The 24125-nt window shown below is 43.0% G+C and overlaps 1 protein-coding gene across 1 annotated transcript; it reads left to right on the top strand.

Moving 5' to 3' along the window:
* The first annotated feature begins 8014 nt into the window (after nt 1-8014).
* On the top strand, nt 8015-16366 carry LOC148136428 (putative G protein-coupled receptor 139). The gene is made up of 2 exons (XM_087983191.1): nt 8015-8192; nt 15468-16366. Exons 1-2 carry the CDS (start codon nt 8015-8017, stop codon nt 16364-16366), a joined length of 1077 nt encoding a protein of 358 aa, XP_087839317.1.
* Nucleotides 16367-24125: the final 7759 nt, after the last annotated feature.

The following is a 24125-nucleotide window of genomic DNA, read 5'->3' as shown; positions in this document are numbered from 1 at the left end:
AGAGAAAGAGCACCATTTGATTGTTGAAAGACTTCAATTCACCACATTCTCTGTCAAAGGTACCTTTCTCGTATGAAACATCTTTGAAACCATTGACCGAAGACGACCCAGGGAGATTGAAAATTAGAGGAAAATCGACTCTGGAGAGAACAGTCGTTGTCTGGTATTGAAAACATTATTTTTCTGTAAATGTAATAGGGGTTTATGTGATCAGGAGATTGTTATAGAGTGGGAGGAAGCTCACAAATCTTGAAGAGAAAGGAAACATGGAGTTGTAAATAGTTCTTGTTTAATGTTCAGTTTTTTTTTAAGAGTTGAAGAACATAATTGACGTGTTGTGTTAAATAGTGGAATTGGGTCGTTCTCTGTCACTCATCTTTAGCAGATTACGATTCGACTTAAGATTTTATGTGTGTTTGGTATAATTAGTAGAGGGGTCTAAGGCCGTGTGGTAACATACTCTGTAGCATGTTGTAAATATGGCTAACAAACTTATTTTCATTGATTCATTAACGTGTGTATGACTGGTTAGCTAAGGAGGTTTTGTGAACAGTCCCATCTCCTACAGTGCTGAACCTGACACACAAACCTCACCAGACCCAATCCCCTCCCTCAGCCCGAGATCCAATCCCCCTCCCTCTGCGCAAGACACAACACCCGCCCTCAACTCCGGACCCAATCCCGGTCCTCAGTCCTGACCTATCACTACGCATCCCCAGACCCAATCTCCTTCTTCAGCCCAAGACCCAAACCCCTTCCTCAGCACCTGACCCAGTCCCCTTCCTCAGCCCCAGACCCAATCCCTTCCCTCAGCCCCAGACTCAAGACTACTCCCTCTTCACCTGGTCCAATTCTCTTCCCTCAGCTACTGACCCACTTCCCCCTCCCTCAGCCCCAGACCCAAACTCACTCTCTATTTTCCTGTCCCAATGCCCCCCAACCCCAGACACAATCCCCTCCCTCAACCTCAGACCCAATCCCCTCGCTCAGCCCAGACCCAATTCCCCTCCCTCATCTCCAGCCCCAATTCCACGCCCTCAGCTCCAGATTCAAACCCGGATGAAGGAAGTTGATGTGAAGATTAGACAAGATGATTCAGATGAGGCGATGCAGAGTTATGGATTAGCTAGGAAGGGTTTAAAGAGAAATGTAAGAAGAGCAAGGAGGGACATGAACAGTCTTTAGCTGATAGAATAAAGGAGAACCCTAAAGCTTTCAATAGGTATGTGAGGAATAAAAGGATGACTGGGGTAGGAACAGGGCCAGTAAAAGACATGTGGGAAGTTGTGTATGGACCCTGTGGAGATCGGAGAGGTGCTAAACAAATATTTCTCATTGGTTTTCACTCAGGAAAAGGAGAATATTATAGAGGAGAAGAATGGGATACGATATATTAGACTAGAAAGGATCGAGGATAGTAAGGAAGAGGTGTTAACAATTATTGAAGGAGTGAAGTAGGCATGTTCCCTGGGCCGGATCGGATTTATCTGAGGATTCGCTGGGTATCTAGGGAGGAGGTGTTGGAGGCTTTGACTTTGATCTTTGAATCGTCATTGTCTATAGGTTTAGTACCAGAGGACTGCAGGATTGCAAATGTTGCTCCCTTGTTCAAGAAGGGCAGTAGAAATGGCCCAGGTAATCATAGACCAGTGAGCCTTACATCTGTTGTAGGAAAACCTTTCGAAAGGATTATAAGAGATAAGATAGATTATCATCTGGCAAGCAACAATTTGATTGCAGATAGTCAATCTGGCTTTGTCAAGGGCAGTTCAAGTTTCACAAACCTCATTGAGATATTTGAGAAGGTGACCAAGCATGTGGAAGAGGGTAGAGGATAGGGCAGTTGACGTGGTATACATGGACTTCAGTAAAGCCTTTGATAAGGTTCCACAAGGTAGGCTCTTCAAGAAAATGCAGAGGCATGGGATTGAGCGTGATTTAGCTGTTTAGATTAGAAACTGGCTTTCAGTAAGAAGTCGGCGTGTGGTGGTTGTTGGAAAGTAGTCATCCTGGATGCCAGCTACTAGTCGTGTGCCACAAGGATTTGTTTTGGGACCGTTGTTCTTTGTTATTTTTGGAAAGAACTTAGATGCTGGCATGGGTGATGGGTTCGTAGGTTTGCAGATGACACTAAAGTCGGTGGAGTCGTGGACAGTGTGGAAGAATGTTGCAAGTTGCAGGGGTACTTCGATACACTGCAGAATTAGGATGAGAGATGGAAAATGGAGTTCAATGCAGCTAAATGTGAGGTGAATGACTTTGGCAAGAATCACAGGAATGCAGAATACTGTGGTAATGGAAAGATTCTTCGTAGTGTGGAAGTACTAAGGGATCTTGGTGTCCATGTCCATAGATGCCTGAAAGTTGCCACCCAGGTTGATAGTGCTGTTAAGAAGGCATACGGTGTGTTAGGTTTAATTGGTAGAGGGATTGAGTCCCGTAGCCATAATGTCATGCTGCAACTATACAAAACGCTAGTGCGGCCACACTTGGAATATTGTCTACAGTTCTGGACAGCATTGGAACAGGTGCAGAGGAGATTTACCAGGATGTTGCCTGGTCTGGAGGGAAAGTCTTATGAGGAAAGGCTGAGAGACTTGTGTCTGTTCTCATTGGAAAATGAAAATAATGCTAATCTACTTAACCTCTCTTCATAGCTAGAACCCTCCATACCTGGCAACATCCTGGTGAGCCTCCTCTGCACGCTCTCCAAATCATTACCTTTTGGCAATGTGTCGACCAAAACAGTCTGCAATATAAGGTTCCCCATCTGCAGACGATGGGGAACATTATCAAATGCCTTACTGAAGTCCATGTAAATGTCATCTACAGACCTTCGCCCATCAATCAACTTTGTCACTTCTACAAAAAATTCTATTAAGTTGGTAAGACATTATCTTCCCTGCACAAAACCATGTTGCCTATCACTGATAAGTCCATTTTCTTCCAAATGTAAACAGATCCTATCCCTCAGCATATTCTCCATCAGCTTCCTACTACTGACATCAGGCTCACTGGTCTATAATTACCTGGATTATCCCTGGTACCCTTCTTAAACAAGGGGACAACATTATCAATTCTTCTGTCCTCTGGGACTCTCCCATGTTAAATGATACTGCAAAGATATCTGTGAAAGCCTAAACTATTTCCTCTCTCACTTCCCTCAGTAACGTTGGATAGATCCATCCGGATCTGGGGACCTGTCCACCTTAATGCCTTTTGGAAAACCCAACGCTTCCTCTCTCCTTTTGCCGACTTGACCGAGAGTAATCAAACATCTATCTCGAACCTCAACATCTGCCATGTTCATATTCTCCCTGAATACCAATACAAAGTACTCATTAAGAATCTCAACCAATTTCTCTGACTCCACATAGATCTTTCCTCCATTGTACTTGAGTGGGCCAACCCTTTCTCCAGTTACCCTCTTGTTCCTTATAAGAATAAAAGGATTTAGGATTTTCGTGAACTTATGTTAAACATATTTCAAGACCCCTTTTAGCCTCTTAATTCCTCGTTTAAGATTGGTCCTACATTCACGATGTTCTTCCAAAGCTTATCTGTCTTCAGTTGCCTAGACTTTATGTATGCTTCCTATCTCCTCTTAACTCGTCTCGAAATTTTACCCGTCATCGATGTTTCCCTAATCTTGTAATTTCTTTCCCTCATTGTCACAGGAACATATGTCTCCTGACTCAAATCAACGTCTCTTTATAATCCTCCCACATTTCCAATGTGGATTTCATTCCAAACAGCTGTTTCCAATCAAGATTCCCCAATTCCTGCTGAATTTTGGGATAGTTGGCCTTCCTCCAAATTTTGCCCTGTTCCTTTTGGACGACTCTCATCTTTGTCCATGAGTATTCTAAAACTTACGGAATTGTGATCATTATTCCCAGAGTAATTCCCTACTGAAACTGCAACCATCTGGCCGGGCTTATTCAACAACACCAGGTCCAGTATGGCCCCTTCCTGAGTTGGACTATTTAAATACTGCTATAGAATACCCTCCTGAATCCCAATCAATATTGGGAAAATTAATTTCTCCAATCACCATCACCCTGTTGCACCTACATCTTTCCATCTTTCCATGGTCTGTTTACATATTTGCACCACTATCACACACGCTGTTGGGAGGCCTGCAGGACAGCTCCAACATTGTTACCACACTCTACCGATTTCTGATTTGGAGATGCCGCCGTTGGACTGGGGTGTATAAAGTTAAAAATCAGACAACACCAGGTTATAGTCCAACAGGTTTAAACCTGTTGGACTATAACCTGGTGTTGTGTGATTTTTAACTTCCTATTTCTGAACTCTGTCCGTATTGCCTCACTGCTCGAGTCCTGCTCGAGCCCTCCTTTAGCACAACTGTGATTTCCTCTCAAACCAATAAGGCAACTCCTCTACCCCTTTTACCTCCCTCTCTAACCCGGGATATGTAGTTGGCAATCATGCCCTTCCCTCAACCAAGTCTCAGTAATAGCAATAACACCGTACTCCCAGATACTTATAAAAGCCCTAACTTCATCTGCCTGACCAATTACATTTCTTGCATTAAAACGAATGTACCTCAGACCATCTGTCCCTTTGTGCTCATCATCTGCTCTCTGCCTGATCCTCCCCTTAGTCACGTTGACGTCATTATCTCGTTCCTTACAGGCTTTAGTTACTACCTCATTATTGTCAGTGTTATTGGAGAACCTTGATAGAGCAAAATTTGGAAAATAGAAACCGACTGCGCTGGCAGATTCAATGGAATTTGTTCAATACCTCAATGGAGATGATGGATCATTCGGGGAAATAGAAACTGACCACCAGAAGCTGACATGCAGATATAGTATACATTTATAGAATTTCTGTTTGAATTGGGATATTATTGTGTCTCAAAGTGTTGTATCTTCGAGTCAGAGAGTCATATCGAACTAAAACACATCCTCAGTCCAATTAGTCCATGCTGACCATAATCCCAAACTAAACGAGTCCTACCTGCCTGCACTTTTCTCATATTCCTCCAAACAATTCTTAATCATGTACTTATCCAAATGTCTTTTAAACATTGTAACTCCACCCATATCTGTCACTTCCTCTGAAAGTTCATTCCACACACAAACCATTCTCTGTGGAAATAAAATGCACACCATTTTTTTAACAAATCTGTCATCTCTCACCTTAAAAATATGCCCCCTCTTCTTGAAATCCCCCACTTTAGGGAAACGACACCTGCCATTCACCTTATCTATATCTCTCATGATTTTATATGCTTTTATTTACAACAGGAACATGCACTTGTGCTGAAGTATTTCCTTATTTTTTTTCAGAGAAAGGTGAATAGAGAGACATACACTCATTGTCTGAATTAATCTCATGGTGACAGTTGTTATGAACTCTGTCGGTACCAATGACTTTCCAATAGATATTCAAAGTTTTGGTTTACACTCGACAGTATGAAACATCAAAATTTGATGTTTTAAATTTTTGTTGTACAAATTACTGAAAATTGCAATTGAACAAACACTTTTATTTTTGTCAACAACGTACACTCCATTCTATAGAAAAGTGATTGTCCATTTAAATTTTAGAATGACTGAAAATGTCTCACAGTGGTTATATATGACATTACCCCTGAATTTGCCCATTATCCTCCAGAAACCAATGTAAAAGTTCAGCTTCCAATGGCTTGCCTCATTTTTAATCTTCCAGTTGGGTAATGTCTAATCCCAGAACTTCCCATCATTGTGAGTACGACACTGTGGAATCCTTCTTTTACTTCCTAGCTAGGTGAATCTTCCATCTTTCTTGGATACAATCAGAAACACTCATTGATCACCTTTGGTCTCAATGTGCTTTAATGTTTGAAGGGGATGGATAGTGTGCAGTGTGAGTGATCCTTTCATCAGCCGACACCATGAGGATACTCCAGCGGTCTCAATGTCTCCCCATGGTATATTTAGCAAGTGCAGTCATTGTCTTCAAGCTGAAGAAATGTGCAATTTCTTCTCAGCGACTCCTTCAATTTCAAGTAATCAGAAAGCGAGGCTCATTGTCAGCACACTCTGAACAAATCATAAGATTGAGATATGATGTAATTGATGTGGTTTAGTTGGATCGATGGAGTTTACAAAGTGAAACAAAAGGCTTTACCAATTGACAACATCTACTCAGTAATGTGGGGGATTGCCCAATGTATGTCCTGCATAAAACGCAGGCCAGATCCACCCTGGCCAATTGCTGATCTATCAGTCTACTCTCAATCATCAGGAAATTGATGGAAGAGCTCAGTAAGCAGCTGCTGCTCACCAATAACATCCTCACTGACGCCCAGTTTGGGTTCCCCCTGGGCCACTTATCCCATTATAGCATTGGATCAAACATAGATTCCAGAGGGGGAGGGGAAGACTGACTGCTCTTAACATCAAGGTTCCATTGTTGAAGTGTGGCATCAAAGAGCTCCAGTCAAACCGGAATCAGGGGGAATGGGGAGAAATGGTACGATTGGTTGGAGTCATATCAGGCGCAAAGGAAGGTGTAGTTATTCGAGGTCAGTCATTTCAACACAAGGACATTGCTGTAGGAAATTCTCATGTAATTTCCAAGGTACAACATCTTCAGCTGCTTCGTCAATGACCTTCACTCTATCATTAAGGCCGAAGAGAAATATTTGCTGATGATTTCACATTTGTGACTCATCAGACCCTGAAGTAATCCATGTTCAAATGCAGCAAGATCTGGATAATATCCTGATTTAGGCCAAGTGGCAATTGTCATTCATGCCACATTAATAGCAGATGATGACCACCTTCATAAAAAGTGAATCACCCCTTGACCATTAAAGGCATGACCATCACTGAATCGCCCACGGTCAACATCCTGGGAGTTACCAACAAGCTGAAACTAAAATTGATTCACCATATAAAGACAGTGGCTACTAGAGCAAGTTCGTGGCTATGAATACTGGGGAGAGTAACTCACCTCCTGACTCCTCCAAGCTGTCCATTATCTACAAACGACACTGACTCGAATTAAACCCATCTTAATTTTGAATACCTCTATCACATATCTCTTTTATCCAAAGAAACAATCCCAGCTTCTCCATTGAACTGAAATCCCTGCGTCATGTCCCAATTGACTAAAAGCCCCTTCTGCACCATTTCCAAGGCTTTGACATCAATATATTATAACAGCCAAAATTGGTGTACTTCAGCGAAGCCAAGCCATAAACAGGAAGCTATGAAGTTTCAACCTAACATCCATGCTTTTTGTATTATCCTTAAAATCGTCTATGCATTTTTAACTATTTTACCATCTTGGCCTTACCAATCATAACAGCACATACAGCTGCTCTGTTTTTGAATTTCTGTTTTCCCAGCAAATTCATGAGAAAACATTTGGCCATATGCCTTTTGCAGCATCAATGGAACTACCCTCATCAACCCTCTATCTAACCGATATAAATCCCCCAGTCAGGATTGAGAGATACGGTTTCCCACCAACGTGTATGTGTTTGTTAGAAATCATTAACCTATACTTTCAAAGTACCAAAGACGTCTGTTGAGGATGATGGCATACATAAACTTCCCTCCAGCTAACGGAAAGATGGATAAAAGTGTTTCTCCAACTCTTCTTTTATCAACAGGGCAACTCCTTTTCCTCTGGGAATCATTCCCAAATACAATCCGATTGTGGAACCTGCTTTTACCCAACTTGCTTTCCCTCAGCCAGCATGACACATCCCAGCTGGACTGGGGAAATATTCAACCTGTTGTGGCAACAAAAAGCAGGGTTTGAAAAGGGTTAAAGTGACTGTTCAATGACTGGAATTAATTGCAGTCTCCATGCACCATGACTGTGTCACTAGAGTGGTTTCTTATCTATTAATAAAGGATTCATCCAATAAGGATAACATCAGTGTCAAAGGGAGCATTAGTGACAACAGAAACAGGATTGAAATATCCAGAAAGAAGGAGAGAGAATTGTTTGGAATCTGAGAGTAATAAAACGGAATATTAAGAAAATGGATTGGAATCTGAAAACTGAAAATACAAATGTAACATTCAGACGGAGCATCTTCTGGGAACTTAACTACCTTTCTGTAAATTATGATCAACTCCCGGTACAAACACGGATCCTATGTGTCATTCTCTTTATTCAACATATTTACTATCCTATTCTTGCTATCGTTGGTATCTCTGGTAAGACTTTTTCGCTAGATGGTGATTCTCTAAACCAATCTTTACTCCTGTCTTCTTCTTATCATTTCATCTCCTCTTCCTTTCTGTTATTACTGTTCCTGGTAACTCTCCGGCTGTTCAAACAAAAATTATTAATATTCATTGTATTGCTGTTTTTGAAATTTGATAGCTTGTTTTTGATTCCAAGGCTTGCGGTCTATATCCAGCTAATAAATGTATAAACCATTGTTAACTGTATTCCATGCGTTTTATATACTGAAAATACCAATGTATTTAGCCTTTGCCACAAACACTGTTTCTCGCCAGAAAATCCTTCCCTCGTTAATATCTGAGTCTGAACGATATTGTTCTCAAAGTTAAGCCTGAGCTGAATTCCCCATACTGCCATTTTCTCTATTATCTACTGTAATGCTAACCATGCCTACTCCCGTCTCCAATCTGTGCCTTCTGGAAATACCCACCGTATTGTCTAATATTGTCCTGGCCAATCACCTAGGTACATCCTGCTGAAACGACATACTATCCAAACTCTGTTGCCCATATCCAAATTTATGTTGGGTCCAATCTCCCCATCCCCACTGTGTTCACTAACTAAAAAAGCTCCCTGGTCCAGTGAAACTGCAAAGTCAATATTCCGAATGTTGTATTCAAATCTTACCACAGCCTCGTCTTTCTGATTCATCCCACTCACCTGTTAACCCGATAATGCACATCAAGTATTTAAACAATTCCCTTTTAAAGTCAATCTCTTTCCTTTTCAACACCATCTTGTCTTTCTCCCTGTGTCCACACTGAATTTTCACTCGTTTGTGTATCTCGTTCTTTTTTCTCTCTGTCTTCCTGTCTTTTGATGTGGAGGTGCCAGTCTTAGACTGGGATGGACATAGTCAGAATTCATATGGCACCAGGTTACAGTCCATCAGTTTTAGTTGCAATCATACAAGCTTCCGGAGCGCAAATCCTTTATCAGTTCTGCACCTGACTGTACCCTGTCCTGTCTCTTGTTCATTGGATATATGGTCACAGCACATGAAGGGCACATTTGGTCCATTCCAATCCTTGGTTCAGAGAACTACTGCATCAACCACTCCCTTCGCTTTCATCTGTAATTTTGTCTATTTTTTCAATAATTTTTATGAACATTATTTTGATTTTATTGTTTAATCTGCTACCGGCACAACTTCAGGAAGTGTGGGATAATATTCATCATCATTGGGCCTTTGGTTCTGTACCCAGTTGTGTTAAATTTGTTCCCTGTTCATACTGACCCTCTGGCACCTGAAACTGCTTTGTCTTATTTACTGTATGTGATAGAAGTTTGCAAAACTGTGACAGGCACAGATGGAATGGATAGTTGGAACAGTTTTCTCAGGGTAAAGATGTTGGGACATATGCTTAGAGAAAAAGAGGGTCAGTTTAAAGGAGACGGGAGAGGCAGGTTTTTGCACAGAACAGGGTAAGTGTCTGGAATTTGCTGCTAGCGAAGGTGGTGAACATGGATACAATAGCAATATTTAAGCGGCATCTTTACAGATATGTCAATAGACAGGGATCACAGAGCTACAGAGCACGTAGATGCAACAATATTTTCATTTAGAACAGCATCACAGGTGGGGACAGGGTTGGTGGGCCAAAGGGCCTGTTCCTGTGTTGTACTGTTCTTTGTTATTTCAATTTCACTAATCAGAATAGAATCAGTTCCGACAGCCAGTTAAAGGAGCAGAGTCCTGGGCCATTCTCATCAATCACCTTTCCAACCTCAGTCAGTCTTTGAGGTCTTTCCCAAAGTGTAGTATTCAGAATTGGCCATAATATTGCAGCTGGGAATGATCCACTGAATGAGAAATGCACAGCCAGACACGTATTCCATGAGGGTACATTTAAAAATCAGCTGACTGCTTTTCCCCTGATTCACATTTCCCTGGGATCACGAGATGACAGACTTAGTCAAATGTAGCCTTAACGTCAAGGGCTGTCCCTTTCAACCCATCTTTGGAGTCCACCTCTTTGGTTCATACTTGGACAAACGCTCGCTCCTCCTTAAAGCGAATATCATTCTAAATAACAGCTTTTCCTATCACCCCGGCTACATTTTCTCACTCCAATTGAAACGAACCCTCTTCCCATTTCGATGACAGGCTCTTGAAGTTGACAGATGATCGGACAAAAATGACAGAGCACACGAGCAACACAGTGTGACTTTAAAGGAAGGACAGGAACAAAGATCCCTGATGGGATTGTGCAGAAAGGTTGGGCAATAAAGGATGTAGCATTGTGGGATTTATAAGTGGGGGGACTGGGCGGTATTATAATCCTATATGCCTGTGATATAAACTAATACACATCACTCAATCTTCGGGCCCGTTTTGATTAATATGTATGATACAGGGCATCACACTTGAAGGAGAACATAAAGGCTCTCAGGAAGTTACTTAGGAAGTTGTTAGAGTGGTGGATTATTTAACTTATTTAATTAAGGAACAGAGGGGAACATTTGATTCATTGGGTACATCCAAACTCTCCCGAGATCTATCTAATCTTTGTTATTCTCCCAGGGAATGCAGTGAATATTGTTCATATTCATAAAATCCGACTGAAAAGGCTTGATGACAAAACTGAGCCACAAGGAATGGACAGTGTTAACTTCGAACATGGAACATAAACCATATAATAGTACAGTACAGGAACAGGTCGTGCTCCATTCATGTCTGTGCTGACCATGATGCCTGTCTAAACTAACCTCATCTCTCTGCACTTGGTCCCTATCCCTCTATTCTCTGCTTCTTCGTGTGTCTCTCTGAATGCCTCTTAAATATTGGCATCATATGTACTTCTGCCATTTCCCCAGACATTTCCAAGGCATCCACCATCCCGTGTTTGCACTCTCACCTTAAACTTCTGCTTCTAGTAGAGGACACTTCCACCCTGGGCTTTATTGTCAGGTAGAATTTGTTTAGAATGTAAAAAGCAATTTTCTGATTCAGTATGTGGATGTACCTACGAGAGACGGTGCAAAACGTGATCTACTCTCGGGAAATAAGGCAGGGTAGGTGACTGAGGTGTCAGTGGGAGAGCACATTGGGGCCAGCGAGCATAATTCTATTAGATTTAAAATAACAATGGAAAAGGATAGAACAGATATAAAAGTTGAAGTTCTAAATTGAAGAAAGGCCAGTTTTGTCAGTATTAGACAAGAATTTTCGAAAGCTGATTATGGGCTGATGTTGGCAGGTAAAGGGACGGCTGGAAAATGGGAAGCCTTCAGAAATGAGATGACAAGAATACAGAGGTATTATATTCCTGTTAGGGTGAAAGGAAAGGCTGGTAGGTACAAGGAATGCTGGATGACTAAAAAACTTGAGGGATTGGTTAAGAAAAAGAAGGAAGCATATGTGAGGTGAAGACAGGATAGATCGAATGAATCCTAAGAAGAGTATAAAGGAAGTAGGAGTATACTTAAGAGGGAAATCTTGGAGTCCACCTCTTTGGTTCATACTTGGAGGGCAAAATGGGGACATGAGATAGCTTTTGCAAATAGAATTAAGCTAATCCAAAGAGTTTCTACAAATACATTAAGGACAAAAGGGTAACTAGGGAGAGAATAGGGCCCCTCAAAGATCAGCAAGATGGTCTTTGTGTTGAGATGCAGAAAATGGGGGAGATTCTAAATGAGTATTTTGCATGAGTATGTACTATGGAAAAGGATGTGGAAGGAAGAGACTGTATGGAAATTGATGGTGACATCTTGCAAAATGCCCTGATTACAAATGCCCAGGAAGTGCTGGATGTCTTGAAACGGGTAAAGGTGGATAAATCCCCAAGACCTGATCAGGTTACCCTAGAACTCTGTGGGAAGCTAGAGAATTGATTGCTGGGAATTTTGCTGAGATATTTGTATCATTGATTATCACAGGTGAGATGCCGGAAGACTGGAAGTTGGCAAACGTGGTGCCACTGTTTAAGAAGGGTGATAAGGACAAGCCGAGGAACTAGACCAGTGAGCCTGACGTCGGTGGTGGGCAGGTTGTTGGAGGGAATCCTAATGGGTAGGATGCACATGCATTTGGAAAGGCAAAGACTGATAAGGGTTAGTCAACATGGCTTTGTGCATGGGAAATCATGTCTCATAAACTTGATTGAGTTTTTAGAGAAATTAACAAAGAGGATTGATATGGGAAGAGCGGTAGATGTGATCTGTACGGATCTTCATAAAGGCGTTCGACAAGATTCCCCATGGGACACTGATTAGCAAGGTTAGATCTCACGGAATGCAGGGAGAATGAGCCATCTGGATACAGAACTGGCTTAAAGGTAGAAGACAAAGGGTGGTAGTGGAGGGTTGTTTTTTAGATGGAGGCCTGTGACCAGTGGTGTGCCACAATGATCGGTGCTGGGTCCTCCACGTTTTGTCATCTACATGACTGATTTTGATGCGGGCATATGACGGACAGTTAGTAAGTTTGCAGATGACACCAAAATTGGAGGTGCAGTGGACAGCGAAGAGGGTTACCTCAGATTACAACAGGAATTTGACCAGATAGGCCAATGGGCTGAGAAGTTCCAGATGGAGTTTTATGCAGATAAATGCGAGGCGTTGGATTTTGGGAAAGCAAATCTTAGCAGGACTTATTCACTTATTGGTGAGGAACTAGGGAGCGTTGCTGAACAATGAGATCTTGGAGTACAGGTTCATAGCTCCTTGAAAATGGAGTTGCAGGAAGATAGGATAGTTAAGAAGGCGTTTGGTATGCTTTCCTTTGTTGGTCAGAGAATTGAGTACATGAGTTGGAAGGTCATGTAGTGGCTGTAAACTGCATCAATTAGGCCACTGTTGGAATGTTGCGTGCAATTCTGGTCTCCTTCCTATTGGAAAGATGATGTGAAACTTGAATGGGTTCAGAAAGATTTACAAGGATGTTTCCAGAGTTGGAGGATTTGAGCTGAACAGGCTGGGGCTGTTTTCCCTGGAGTGTGAGAGGCTGTGGGGTGACCTTATAGAGGTTTAAAAAATTATGAGGGGCATGGATAGGGTAACTCGGAAAAGTTCTTTCCATGGAGATGGGGAGTCCAGAACTAGAGGGCCTGGGTTTAGGGTGAGAGGGGCAAGATATAACATACACCTAAGGGACAACTTTTTTTCACACTCAGGGTGGTACGTGTATGGAATGAGCTGCCAGAGGAAATGGTGGAGGCTTGTACAATTATAACATTTAAGAGGCATTTGGATGGGTATATGAACAGGAAAGGTTTGGAGGGATAGGGGCCGGCTGCTGAGAGGTGGGACTAAATTGAGTTGGGATATCTGGTCGGCATGGAGGAGTTGGACTGAAGGGTTTGTTTTCATTCTGTACATCTGGATGACTCTATAACTGTAAATGAAAACAGAATATGTATGAACATTAATAAAAAATGTATCTGGAGAGTATAGCGTAGGAAGTAGCTAATGGTTATAGTTTGAACTAGTAGGAAAGCAGACAGGAGTGTGATAGAACACCCACCACTTGACTGGGTGGGGGCAGCTCCAACAACATTTATGAGGCTCAATAACATCGGGGACAAATCAGCCCACTTAGACGGATTCGTAACCACAAGCATCCACTCCCTCCACAACAGATGCACTGGAGCATCACTTTGGAGCTTCTACAAGATGCACTACATCTATGTATCTGTTGTCCTTGTTCTTTTAGATGGAACAGGTCGTGGGTTTGGAAGGTGCTGTATCAGCACCTTTAGTCCAAGCATTGGGAAAGTGGGGAGCTGCTCAATGCAGGCAATGGTAGCTCTCTGCACTTAAAGCTACAGACACACCCAGTCATGTCATGTGACTCCCATCAAACCCTGGAGTTACAGTTGAATTCTGCTGGGCTCAGGAATTATTGATGGAAAATATTCATTAATTCACCCATTGGGATCACACACCCATGCTGAGAGGTTCATGTGTTTAGATAACCTATCCACAGGTAGGAACAATGGGTTGGCAGGATGAGGAGGAACTCCCTCTCATACAGAGTTGAAAATCTTCCAAACACCTTGCCATAACCAGCTGTGGGGAAAGAGTCTTTGTTTATATTTACGGCTCAAATAGCTCGATGTTGATCAGTTGGTAAATGTAGGAATATGGGGAAAGGTGAGAAGGTGAGGTGAGGAATGTTGGATCAGCCATGTTCCCATTGAATGGTAGATGAGGATCGATGGGCTAATGGCATCCTCGTGTTCTTAGTTCTTGTGGTCATCAAGTCATCGAGATGTATAGCACCCAATCAGACCCTTTGGTCCAACTCGTCCAAGCTGGCGAGATTTGAAAAATTAATCATGTCCCATTTGCCAGCATTTGACCCATATCTCTGCAAATTTTTCACATTCCTATCCAGATGCCTTTTAATGTTGTAATTTTACCAGCCTCCACCAATTCCACATCAGCTCACTCCATACACGCAACACTCCCTGTGAGAAAAAAAAGTTTCTCCTTAGTTCCCTTTTAAATCTTTTGCCCTCTCAACTAAAACATATGCTGTCTAGTTTTGGAATCCCTCACCCAGGGAAAATATCTTGTCTATTTATACTATCCATGCCCCTCATGATTTTATAAACTGCTATAAGGTCACCCCTCAGCCTCCAACATTACAGGGAAAATAGCCCCAGTCTATTCAGCCGCTCCCTCTCGCTAAAGCCCTTCAATCCTGGCAACACTCTTGTAAAACTGTTCTGATTCCTTCCATATTTCACAAAATATTTCCTATAGCAGGTAAAACAGAACTGAATACAATATTCCAAAGTGGTCTCACCAATATCCTGTATAACTGCAATACGACCTCCCAACCTCTGTACTCAGTGCACTGACCAATAAAGGCAAGTGGCGCAAATGCCTTCTACACTACCCTGTCTACTTGTGACTTCACTTTGAAGGAACTATGAACCTTCACCCCAAGGTCTTGGTTCAGCAACATTCCCCTCCACCTTTCCATGAAGTGTATAAGTCCATCTATGATGTGTCTTTCCAAAATCCAGCACCTCACATTAATCGAAATGAAACTCCATCTGCTACTCCTCAGTTCATTTACTCAACTGATCAGTGTGCCATTGCACACTGAGGTAAAAGTCTTCACTCTCCAATACATCACCAATTATGATTGCTTCCACATCTTAGGTGCAATGATTTTAAAAACATCTAAATATTCAGTAAAACAATTTTAATCACATTATTTTTAATCTCAAACTGGTGATCCTGCTCCCTGCTGGATGTATAATGGACTTCTTTCTTTCCCTGTCTCACAGTTAACTTGGTGACAATTGTAATCCTGTCTTCGAGTAAGTGTGGTCTTTCAAAGTGTGTCACAATCTACCTGGTGGGCATGGCAGTGGCTGATCTACTGGTCGTGATCTTTGACTTAATATTAAGGCACATTCCAATTCTTTATCGTGAACATTTTTATTTCCTGGAGTCCATCCAGATATGTAATATTCATGGCATCTTTCTTTATGCAGCCACAGACTGTTCTGTCTGGTTTACTGTCAGTTTCACCTTTGATCGATTTGTGGCAATATGTTGCAAAAAATTAAAAAGTCAATATTGCTCTGAGAAAACAGCAACTTTGGTTCTGGGAATAGTGAGTGCAGTGAGCTGCTTCAAGAACATCTTTTGGTATTTTATGTTCACAGGGCTATATGTGTTAATGAACATTCCCTGGTTTTGTCATGTAGCGTACAATATTCGGACTTCACGGATCTGGATATCAATTGAGTTCCTTCATCATATTTTAACACCAGGGCTTCCATTTATCCTGATTCTGCTTTTCAATGCATTTACCACAAGGCACATCTTAATAGCCAGCAAAAGTCGCAGGAAACTTCGGGGAAACAGCATTATTGAGAATCAAAGAGATCCAGAGATGGAAAAACGAAGGAAATCAATCATTCTACTTTATCTTATCTCAGGGAATTTCATCCTGTTATGGACTGTACTGATGGTGTTTTCCATATACAATCGAATGTGGTATTTGGGTTATAATGATATATCTTTACCTGCATTTGTTCAAGAAATGGCATTCATGTTCCAACTCCTGAGTTGCTGTACTAACACCTGTATTTATGCTGTGACCCAGGCTAAGTTCAGGGAACAGTTCGTGAATGGGATAAGATATCCCTTTGATTTAATGATTAAACTTATAAAATAATGCAGAGAGCAAAAAAAGCGTGAATCCAGTCTGTGCTCAAACAACTCTACTCAACTGCATCAGTGGTACAATTCCTGCCTGATAGGACAACAATTTCAGTATCAGGGTTCTGTGTAAATTGGGTCTTGCACAGGGAGCTCAGCCCCTTTAACAGCTGTCGCAGCTAACTGTACATATTGAAGAGCAATAAATACAGGAGTACCATGGTAGCTCAGTGATTGGCACTGCTGCCTCATTGCGCCAGGAACCCGGGTTTGATTCCAGCCTCGGACGACTGTCTGTATGGAGTTTGTACATTCTCCCCGTGTCTGTGTGGGTTTCCTCCAGTGTCTTCCCACAATCACAAAGATGAACAGGTTAGGTGAATTGGCCATGGTAAATTACCTGATGAAGGGCTTATTCCTGAAACATCGAATCTCCTGCTCCTCTGATGTTACCTGACCAGCTGTGTTTTGCATTTGTGTGGCTGTTTTACACATCTTGCTGGAGGCCTTTCTAGAATCTCTAAAGTGCGGAAGCAGGCCATTCAGCCCAACAAGTCCACCCCACACCCTGAAGACCATCTATCCCACCTGCACCCGATCCCTGCATTTCCAATTATTTATCAATCTAACCTACCTATCCCGAGACACGAGGGGTAATTTAGCATGGCCAATCCACCTAACCTGCACATTTTTCAACTGTAGGAAGAAACCAGACCATTCAAAGGAAACTCTCTAAGACACAGGGAAAATGTCAGTGTCGAGTTTATACACAGTCACCCAAGGGTGGAATTGAACCTGGTCCCCTGATCTTGTAAGCCACTGTGCTTTACCTAAAGCCCATACTTCAAACTTTAATTTGATACAATACTTTGTATCAAATTTGATCAAACTACTGGATGCATTCATTCACTTCGGCCTTCTGAGGTCAAGTGCAAGTATCAGATCGAGCTGTTGAAGCTGTAAAGATGTAAGAAGTTGGAAATGCAATCAGTGAGGGTGCTGAGTTAAAGGCCTCGAGACAGTTTCAGTGGGATTAGAGACAGCAAATGGTGTTCAGAAATGTATTTCATTCAATATTGGAAATGCAATTTAAAGTGTTTTTAAATGTGGATACTCAGAATATCAAGTACTTTCATCAGGAAACAGCATAATGAAGGATCAGCAATTATCCCATCAGCACTGTTACATTGTGAGGCCTGACTGACAATGTTGTGGAACTACAGGTAGACAGTCTCCTACTCCCATCCAAAACAGGGTGGGCAAATAGATCAATTGAAACAATCCAGCAAATCCCAGCAATTTTTTCAATCTTCAGTAACAGTCACTCAGGAAGTGGGGTTCTGCACTTGGAGAGAATTCAGTCCTCACCAAAAAAGACACGGAGGAGGCAGAGACATAAGCCAGCTCAGAGACAACAAAGTATAGAATCACAGCTTTATTGAGGATTGTATCACTAGTTGGATAGAGCGTGCATGTGTGTCCTGTACAGGATCAACGCCAGCAATGAAGCAGAGATCAGACTGGCAGCTGTCACAGTCAGGGACATCACCACAACCAGCTCTGACTCCACACCTACATAACAAGGAGAAACCAATGGTTACAGAGGGAAAACAGGGACAGAAAGGGAAACGAGCTGGCAGCCAACTCCCCATCTGAAGACCTCTCCTATATCGTTCCATCAACCTCAGGCAGGGGCTCAGTTGCCAGGTTGATCAGCTCAGTATCCAGAATGATCAGGGGCCAAGTGAAACCTCCCCTTCCCACTTCAAACCAGCTTCACGCTCTGCCAGATCAAACATCCCAGGCAGGGAGGGGTGCACAGAGGGGAGAACCAGCATCGAGAGTGTCAATGAGCTTCCAGATTCAGGGCCAAGGTCTCTCCTTCCTCTGGAAGGGAACAGGATCTCCCTTGTGCTCCAACAGTTCCCCACATGGCAACATTCACAACTGTCACTGTTGGGTTCCTCCATTGGGGTCCACCTAAACAAGAGATACAGCCCATCAACCACATGGTGCATCACCTCTCCCAACAGCAACATTCCTTAGGGACAGAGAGAGGAAACTTACATATTCTGCAGTTTCTGGAAAGTATAAGCTTTGTTCCTGGAATCTCCCTGATTCACTGCAGCAACTTTCAGGTGACAGGTGATGAAAATCTGAGGGACACATTCAGAACAAGGCAGTATATAGTGACTTCCTCTCACTATGGAGAAGCCAATCAGTAGCTTCCTCTTACCAAGGGATGCTCATCTCCATTGAAACAGAAGGCTTCCAGGTCAAATTGGTGCTTTTCTGGCTCCCACCCGTCTCCCGGCAATACAAATGTTAAATAGGAGCCCTCAGCTTTGATGTCCAGGACACAACTGTCGATGGACAAAGGCTCATGAAGTGAATGGAGGGAAGCCATTGAGATGGGAGCAGCTGGAGGAAATAGAAAGCTCCTTCCCCATTGTAGTCAATAATGCTGTATCTCAGGGTGGAGCCTTTGTGTGGGCTCAGTGTAGCTACACAGCGATCAATGTACAGCTTCAAGGGCACCTGGTTGACCATTAAAACAGATGCCTCAATGTGAATGAGATATCCCAGTGAGTAGGCAGTGGAAATGTGCTCTGTAAGCCAGTCACCTGAAGTACAGGAGGACAAGGGTTGGAGACAGTGGATGTACCTCCCAGTGAGTGACGCCAGGTGATCCCTCCCCAGCCACCCGTGACATCCCACTCATTAGACACAAGGAAAATGACAGATGGCCTTCTCCAGACCTGGTGGAGCTGAATGGGATCCAGGTGGGCTTGATGGGGTTACAGCTCACATCATCCTTCCTGGGTAGAGACAGGACAGCCATTTTAGGACAGGGTCAGACAACAGCAGCAGTTGGGGATCATATTGACAATCGAGTAAAAATTCTCACCTCAAATAACGTCACTCAATGAGAACAACAGCTCCATCGGTTCACACCATGCCAGATACAGGATAAGTTGGGGTGTGAGTCATTTGGGTGGTGTAGATCAGGAAATCTCCATTGATCTGAAAGACACCAGGTTAAGTACACCGGATTCCCATTGTAACAATTCTTTAAAGAGCGTGGCAGGCTCAGGGCCAGGAGGCTGTTTCACCCTTAGAGCGGAGAGACCACTATTAGGGGCCAATAGGTCACAGGTCAGGGTTTGGCCAATGTTGTAAGGTATTCAACAATTCCACAGGTCTAGAATGATTGCAGTTCTCTCTTCCATAAAGCTGGGAAAGTCAGCAGAACAGGCTAGTGCAATTTCAGGAAATTAATCCAATTCAAAAAAGAGGGAGAGGAACATGGATAATGCTCTTGAGATCGAACATTGTTGAACAGGGACAGTCTTGGCAGGGCTGAATGGCCCGGTGATGTTATTGGTGTGAGTCTCCCACACAGACAGTGGAGAAGAGAGATGAGCACACGGTCAGGATTGGTTATTGGCGGAAGGAAATGAAAGGAGGACACATTCAGGTCAATGGGAAACGAAGTGGAACAATTTTAACCCAGGTTATTCCAAAGGCAAGGGAAATGGGAATTACGTCAGGAAACAAATCCCTACAGCGTTCCCATCTCAGTTCGATAATACATCTGTACCTGCAACATTTGGTCCTGTTCACACTCCAATCGACGATTAGACTCAGGGGAATGGAGCTGAAAAAAAACCCAATTTGAGAATCAAACCAATGGGGATGTCAGCACAAGAATCTGGACAGAGAGCAGTGAAAACAAAGTCCAAACCAGAACAGAAGCCCAAGCCAGTCTGTGGGCTGCTAAAGCAGGATACCATTCTGCCTCAATATCGATACCAATCCATCCATGGTTACAGGCAGGAACAATCTACAGCCCAAGCTTCCACCAAGTGTGGAGAACTCCCATTAGCTGCAATCTGCTGTCACACTCATGCAGCTCATAGTCAAAGAGGACAGTGTAGTTTTCAGGGTAGAATCTGATTAGCTGACACCCTGCTGTCCCCAGGGTCAGGTCAGCAGCTTTAATCATGTGCATGGTTCAAAATCAATCCAGCTGGGCCCTGACCAGCAGGTTGTGTTCTCCACACTGCACCATCACAGGCTGTAATGTGGACACACTCCCAACCTCAGACACTGGGAAACTGGAACCAATGGGACCCCCATGAGGAGGGACTCTCAGGAACAGGGCTGTCTGTCTGTTATAGAACATAGAAAATGACAGCACGGGACAAGCCCTTCAGCCCTCGATGTTGTGCTGACCCGCTAAACCAATCTGAAGCTCATCTATCCCACACTAACCCACTTTCATCCATCTATTTATCTAAAGATCATTTAAATGCCCTTAGCATTAGTGGGAACATAGGGAAGTAATTGCTGGGCCTCTTGCTGAGATATTTGTATCATCGATAGTCACAGGTGAGGTGCCGGAAGACTGGAGGTTGGCAAACGTGGTGCCACTGTTTAAGAAGTGTGGTAAGGACAAGCCAGGGAACGATAGACCAGTGAACCTCGGTGGTGGGCAAGTTTTTGGTGGGAATCCTGAGGGACAGGATGTACATGTATTTGAAAAGGAAAGGACTGATTCAGCATAGTCGACATGGCTTTGTGCATGGGAAATCAGGTCTCACAAACTTGATTGAGTTTTTTGATGAAATAACAAAGAAGATTGATGAGGACAGAGCAGTAGATGTGATATATATGGACTTCAGTAAGGCGTTCGACAAGGTTCCCCATGGGAGACTGATTAGCAAGAGAAGATCTCATGGAATACAGGGAGAACTCGCCATTTGGATACAGAACTGGCTCAAAGGTAGAAGTCAGAGGGTCGTGGTGGAGCGCTGTTTTTCATGCTGGAGGCCTGTTACCAGTGGAGTGCCACAAGGATCAGTGCTGGGCCGTCCACGTTTTGTCATTTACATAAATGATTTGGATGCGAGCATAAAAGGTACAGTTAGTAAGTTTGCAGATGACACCAAAATTGGAGGTGTAGTGGACAGCGAAGAGGGTTACCTCAGATTACAACAGGATCTCGACCAGATGGGCCAATGGGCTGAGAAGTGGCAGATGGAGTTTAATTCAGATAAATGTGAAGTGCTGCATTTTGGGAAATCAAATCTTAGCAGGACTTATGCACTTAATGTTAAGGTCCTCGGGAGCATTGCATAACAAAGAGATCTTGGAGTGCAGGTTCATAGCTCCTTGTAAGTGGAGTCGCAGGTAGATAGGATACTGAAGCAGGTATTTGGTATGCTTTCCTTTATTGGTCAGAGTATTGAGTACAGGAGTTGTGAGGACATGTTGCGGCTGTACAGGACATTGGTTAGACCACTGTTGGAATATTGCGTACAATTCTGGTCTCCTTCCTATCGGAAAGATGTTGTGAAACTTGAATGGGTTCAGAAAAGATTTACAAGGATGTTTCCAGGGTTGGAGGATCTGAGCTAGAGGGAGAGGCTGAACAAGCTGGGAAAGTTTTCCCTGGAGCGTCGGAGGCTGAGGGGTGACCTTATAGAGTTTTACAAAATTGTGAGGGGCATGCTTAGGAGAAATAGGCAAAGTTTTTCCCTGGGGTCGGGGAGTCCAGAACTAGAGGGCATGGGTTTAGGGTGAGAGGGGAAAGATATAAAAGAGACCTAAGGGGCAACTTGTTCACACAGAGGGTGGTACGTGTATGGAATGAGCTGCCAGAGGATGGGGTGGAGGCTGGTACAATTTCAACAATTAAGTGGCATTTGGATGGATATATGAATAGGAAGGGTTTGGAGGGATATGGGCCGTGTGGTAGCAGGCGGGACTAGATTGGGTTGGGATATCTGGTCGGCATGGACGAGTTGGACTGGAGGGTCTGTTTCCATGCTGTACATCTCTATGACTATGACTCTATTAATGAGTCTACTGCTGTTGCAAGCAGGACGTTCCACATCCTTACTACTGAGTAAAGAAACTACCTCTGACATCTGTCCTATATCTATCACCTTTCAATTAAAAGCTATGTTCCCTCTTGTTCGCCATTGCCATCTGACGAAAAAGACTCTCACCGTTCAGCCTATGTAACCCTCTGATCATCTTTTATGTCTCCATTAAATGACCTCTCAACTTTCTTCTCAAACGAAAACAACATCATATCCCTCAGCTTTTCTTCATACGACCTTCCCTACAAACACGAAATATCCTGCTAAATCTCCTCTGCAGCCTTTTCAATGCTTCCACATCCTTCTTATAATGCGGTGACCAGAACTGCATGCAATACTCCAAGTGCAGCCACACCAGAGTTTTGTATAGTTGCAATATGACCTCATGGCTATGAAACTCAAATTTTCCGCCAATAAGGTGTACAGTGTGTTAGCTTTTAACAACCCTATCAACCTGTGTGTCAACTTTCAGGGTTCTATGTCCATGAATACCATGATCTCTCTGTTCATCCACACTACCAAGAATCTGACTATTAGCCTAATACACTTTCTTCCTGTGGCTCCTTCCAAAGTGAATCACCTCACTCCTTTCTGCATTAAACTCCATTTGCCACCTCTCAGCCCAGGTCTTCAGCATATCTATGGCCCTCTGTAACCTACAACATCCTTCCTCACTGTCCGAAACTTCACCAAACATATTGTCATCCGCAAATTTACTAACCCATCCTTCTCCGCCCTCATCCAGGTCATTTATAAAAATATCAAGCAACAGTGGACCCAAAACAGATCCTTGCGTTCCACCACTGCTAACTGAACTCTAGTACAAACATTTCCCATCAAAGACCACCCTCTGTCTTCTTTCAGAGAGAAAATGTCTGATCCAAAACGCCAAATCACTGTCAATCCCAAGCCTAAGTATTTTGTGTAATTGCCTACCACGGGGAACCTTATCAAACACCTTACTGAAATCCATATACACCACATCAACTGCTTTAGCCTCATCTACCTGTTTGGTCAACATCTCAAAGGTCTCAATAACATTTGTGATGCTTTATTCACAGAAAATGATAACGCTGAATCACCAATCTCGTTAATGTCCCGTTGAGTTTCCTGAAAAAGGGCCCGAATTGCTAAACCATGATGTGCATGTTGCCTTCGGCAAGATACTTACACTTGATGAGGCAATGGATATGCGATCCCATGGAGCATAAGAACTGTACATGGAAAATGTGGTTTTGAAGAATCTACCAGAATTGAAATTACATGAGTCTGTTACACACAAACATTATATGCACACTCACAAGAAATGTCTTGGCCAGTATTTGACTTATCAGCGACAAATAGATTTCGTCAGTGTGTCATACTTCAGATGACGGGGATAAGATGGAATCTGAGATCTCGATACCCTCAGGATCAATTCTAGGATATTTGAATGATATCATCAGCATGTCGCTTCAAGGCATTCTATTCTGCTCTGCTGTTCTTCCTGCTAAATTACATAAACTTACACTTTCCCAAATTATATTCTATTTGACAAATTTTGCCCCCCTCGTTTAACCTGTTTATATACCCCGCACCATCCTCATCACTGGTCTTTCAACGTTTTTGTGCCATCCACAAACTTTGCTGGAGGTGCCATAGTATGTGGTGATCTGAATGCGAACAGGAGGAAGAAGGGTTTAGAGGGATTTGGGCAAAATGCTGGAAAACGGGAATAGATCAGTTGAGGACACCTGTTTGTTGCCCATGAGTTCGACTGAAGGGTCTGTTTCCATCTGTTTATTCTCCGAGTCCATAAGTCATAATTATATACCCCCACACGAACAAGCCAGAGAGAACGCAATTACTCATTCACAGGCAGGCCCACTAAAATGCTATAAGGTCATA

Source organism: Chiloscyllium plagiosum, unplaced genomic scaffold (genome assembly GCF_037043375.1).
Source record: "Chiloscyllium plagiosum isolate Xiang-an unplaced genomic scaffold, Cpla_swu_hap1 HiC_scaffold_45, whole genome shotgun sequence".
Classification (NCBI taxonomy): domain Eukaryota; kingdom Metazoa; phylum Chordata; class Chondrichthyes; order Orectolobiformes; family Hemiscylliidae; genus Chiloscyllium; species Chiloscyllium plagiosum.
Note: the sequence above shows the minus strand (reverse complement) of the source record. Positions and strands in the feature narration are given on the sequence as shown.

Excerpts from the sequence above, each read along its gene's own strand:
- LOC148136428 (XM_087983191.1), top strand. The coding sequence starts at position 8,015 with ATGGATTGGAATCTGAAAACTGAAAATACAAATGTAACATTCAGACGG. Across the intron at positions 8,193-15,467 it reads TGCTATCGTTGGTATCTCTG|TTAACTTGGTGACAATTGTA; the intron begins GTAAGACTTTTT and ends CCTGTCTCACAG.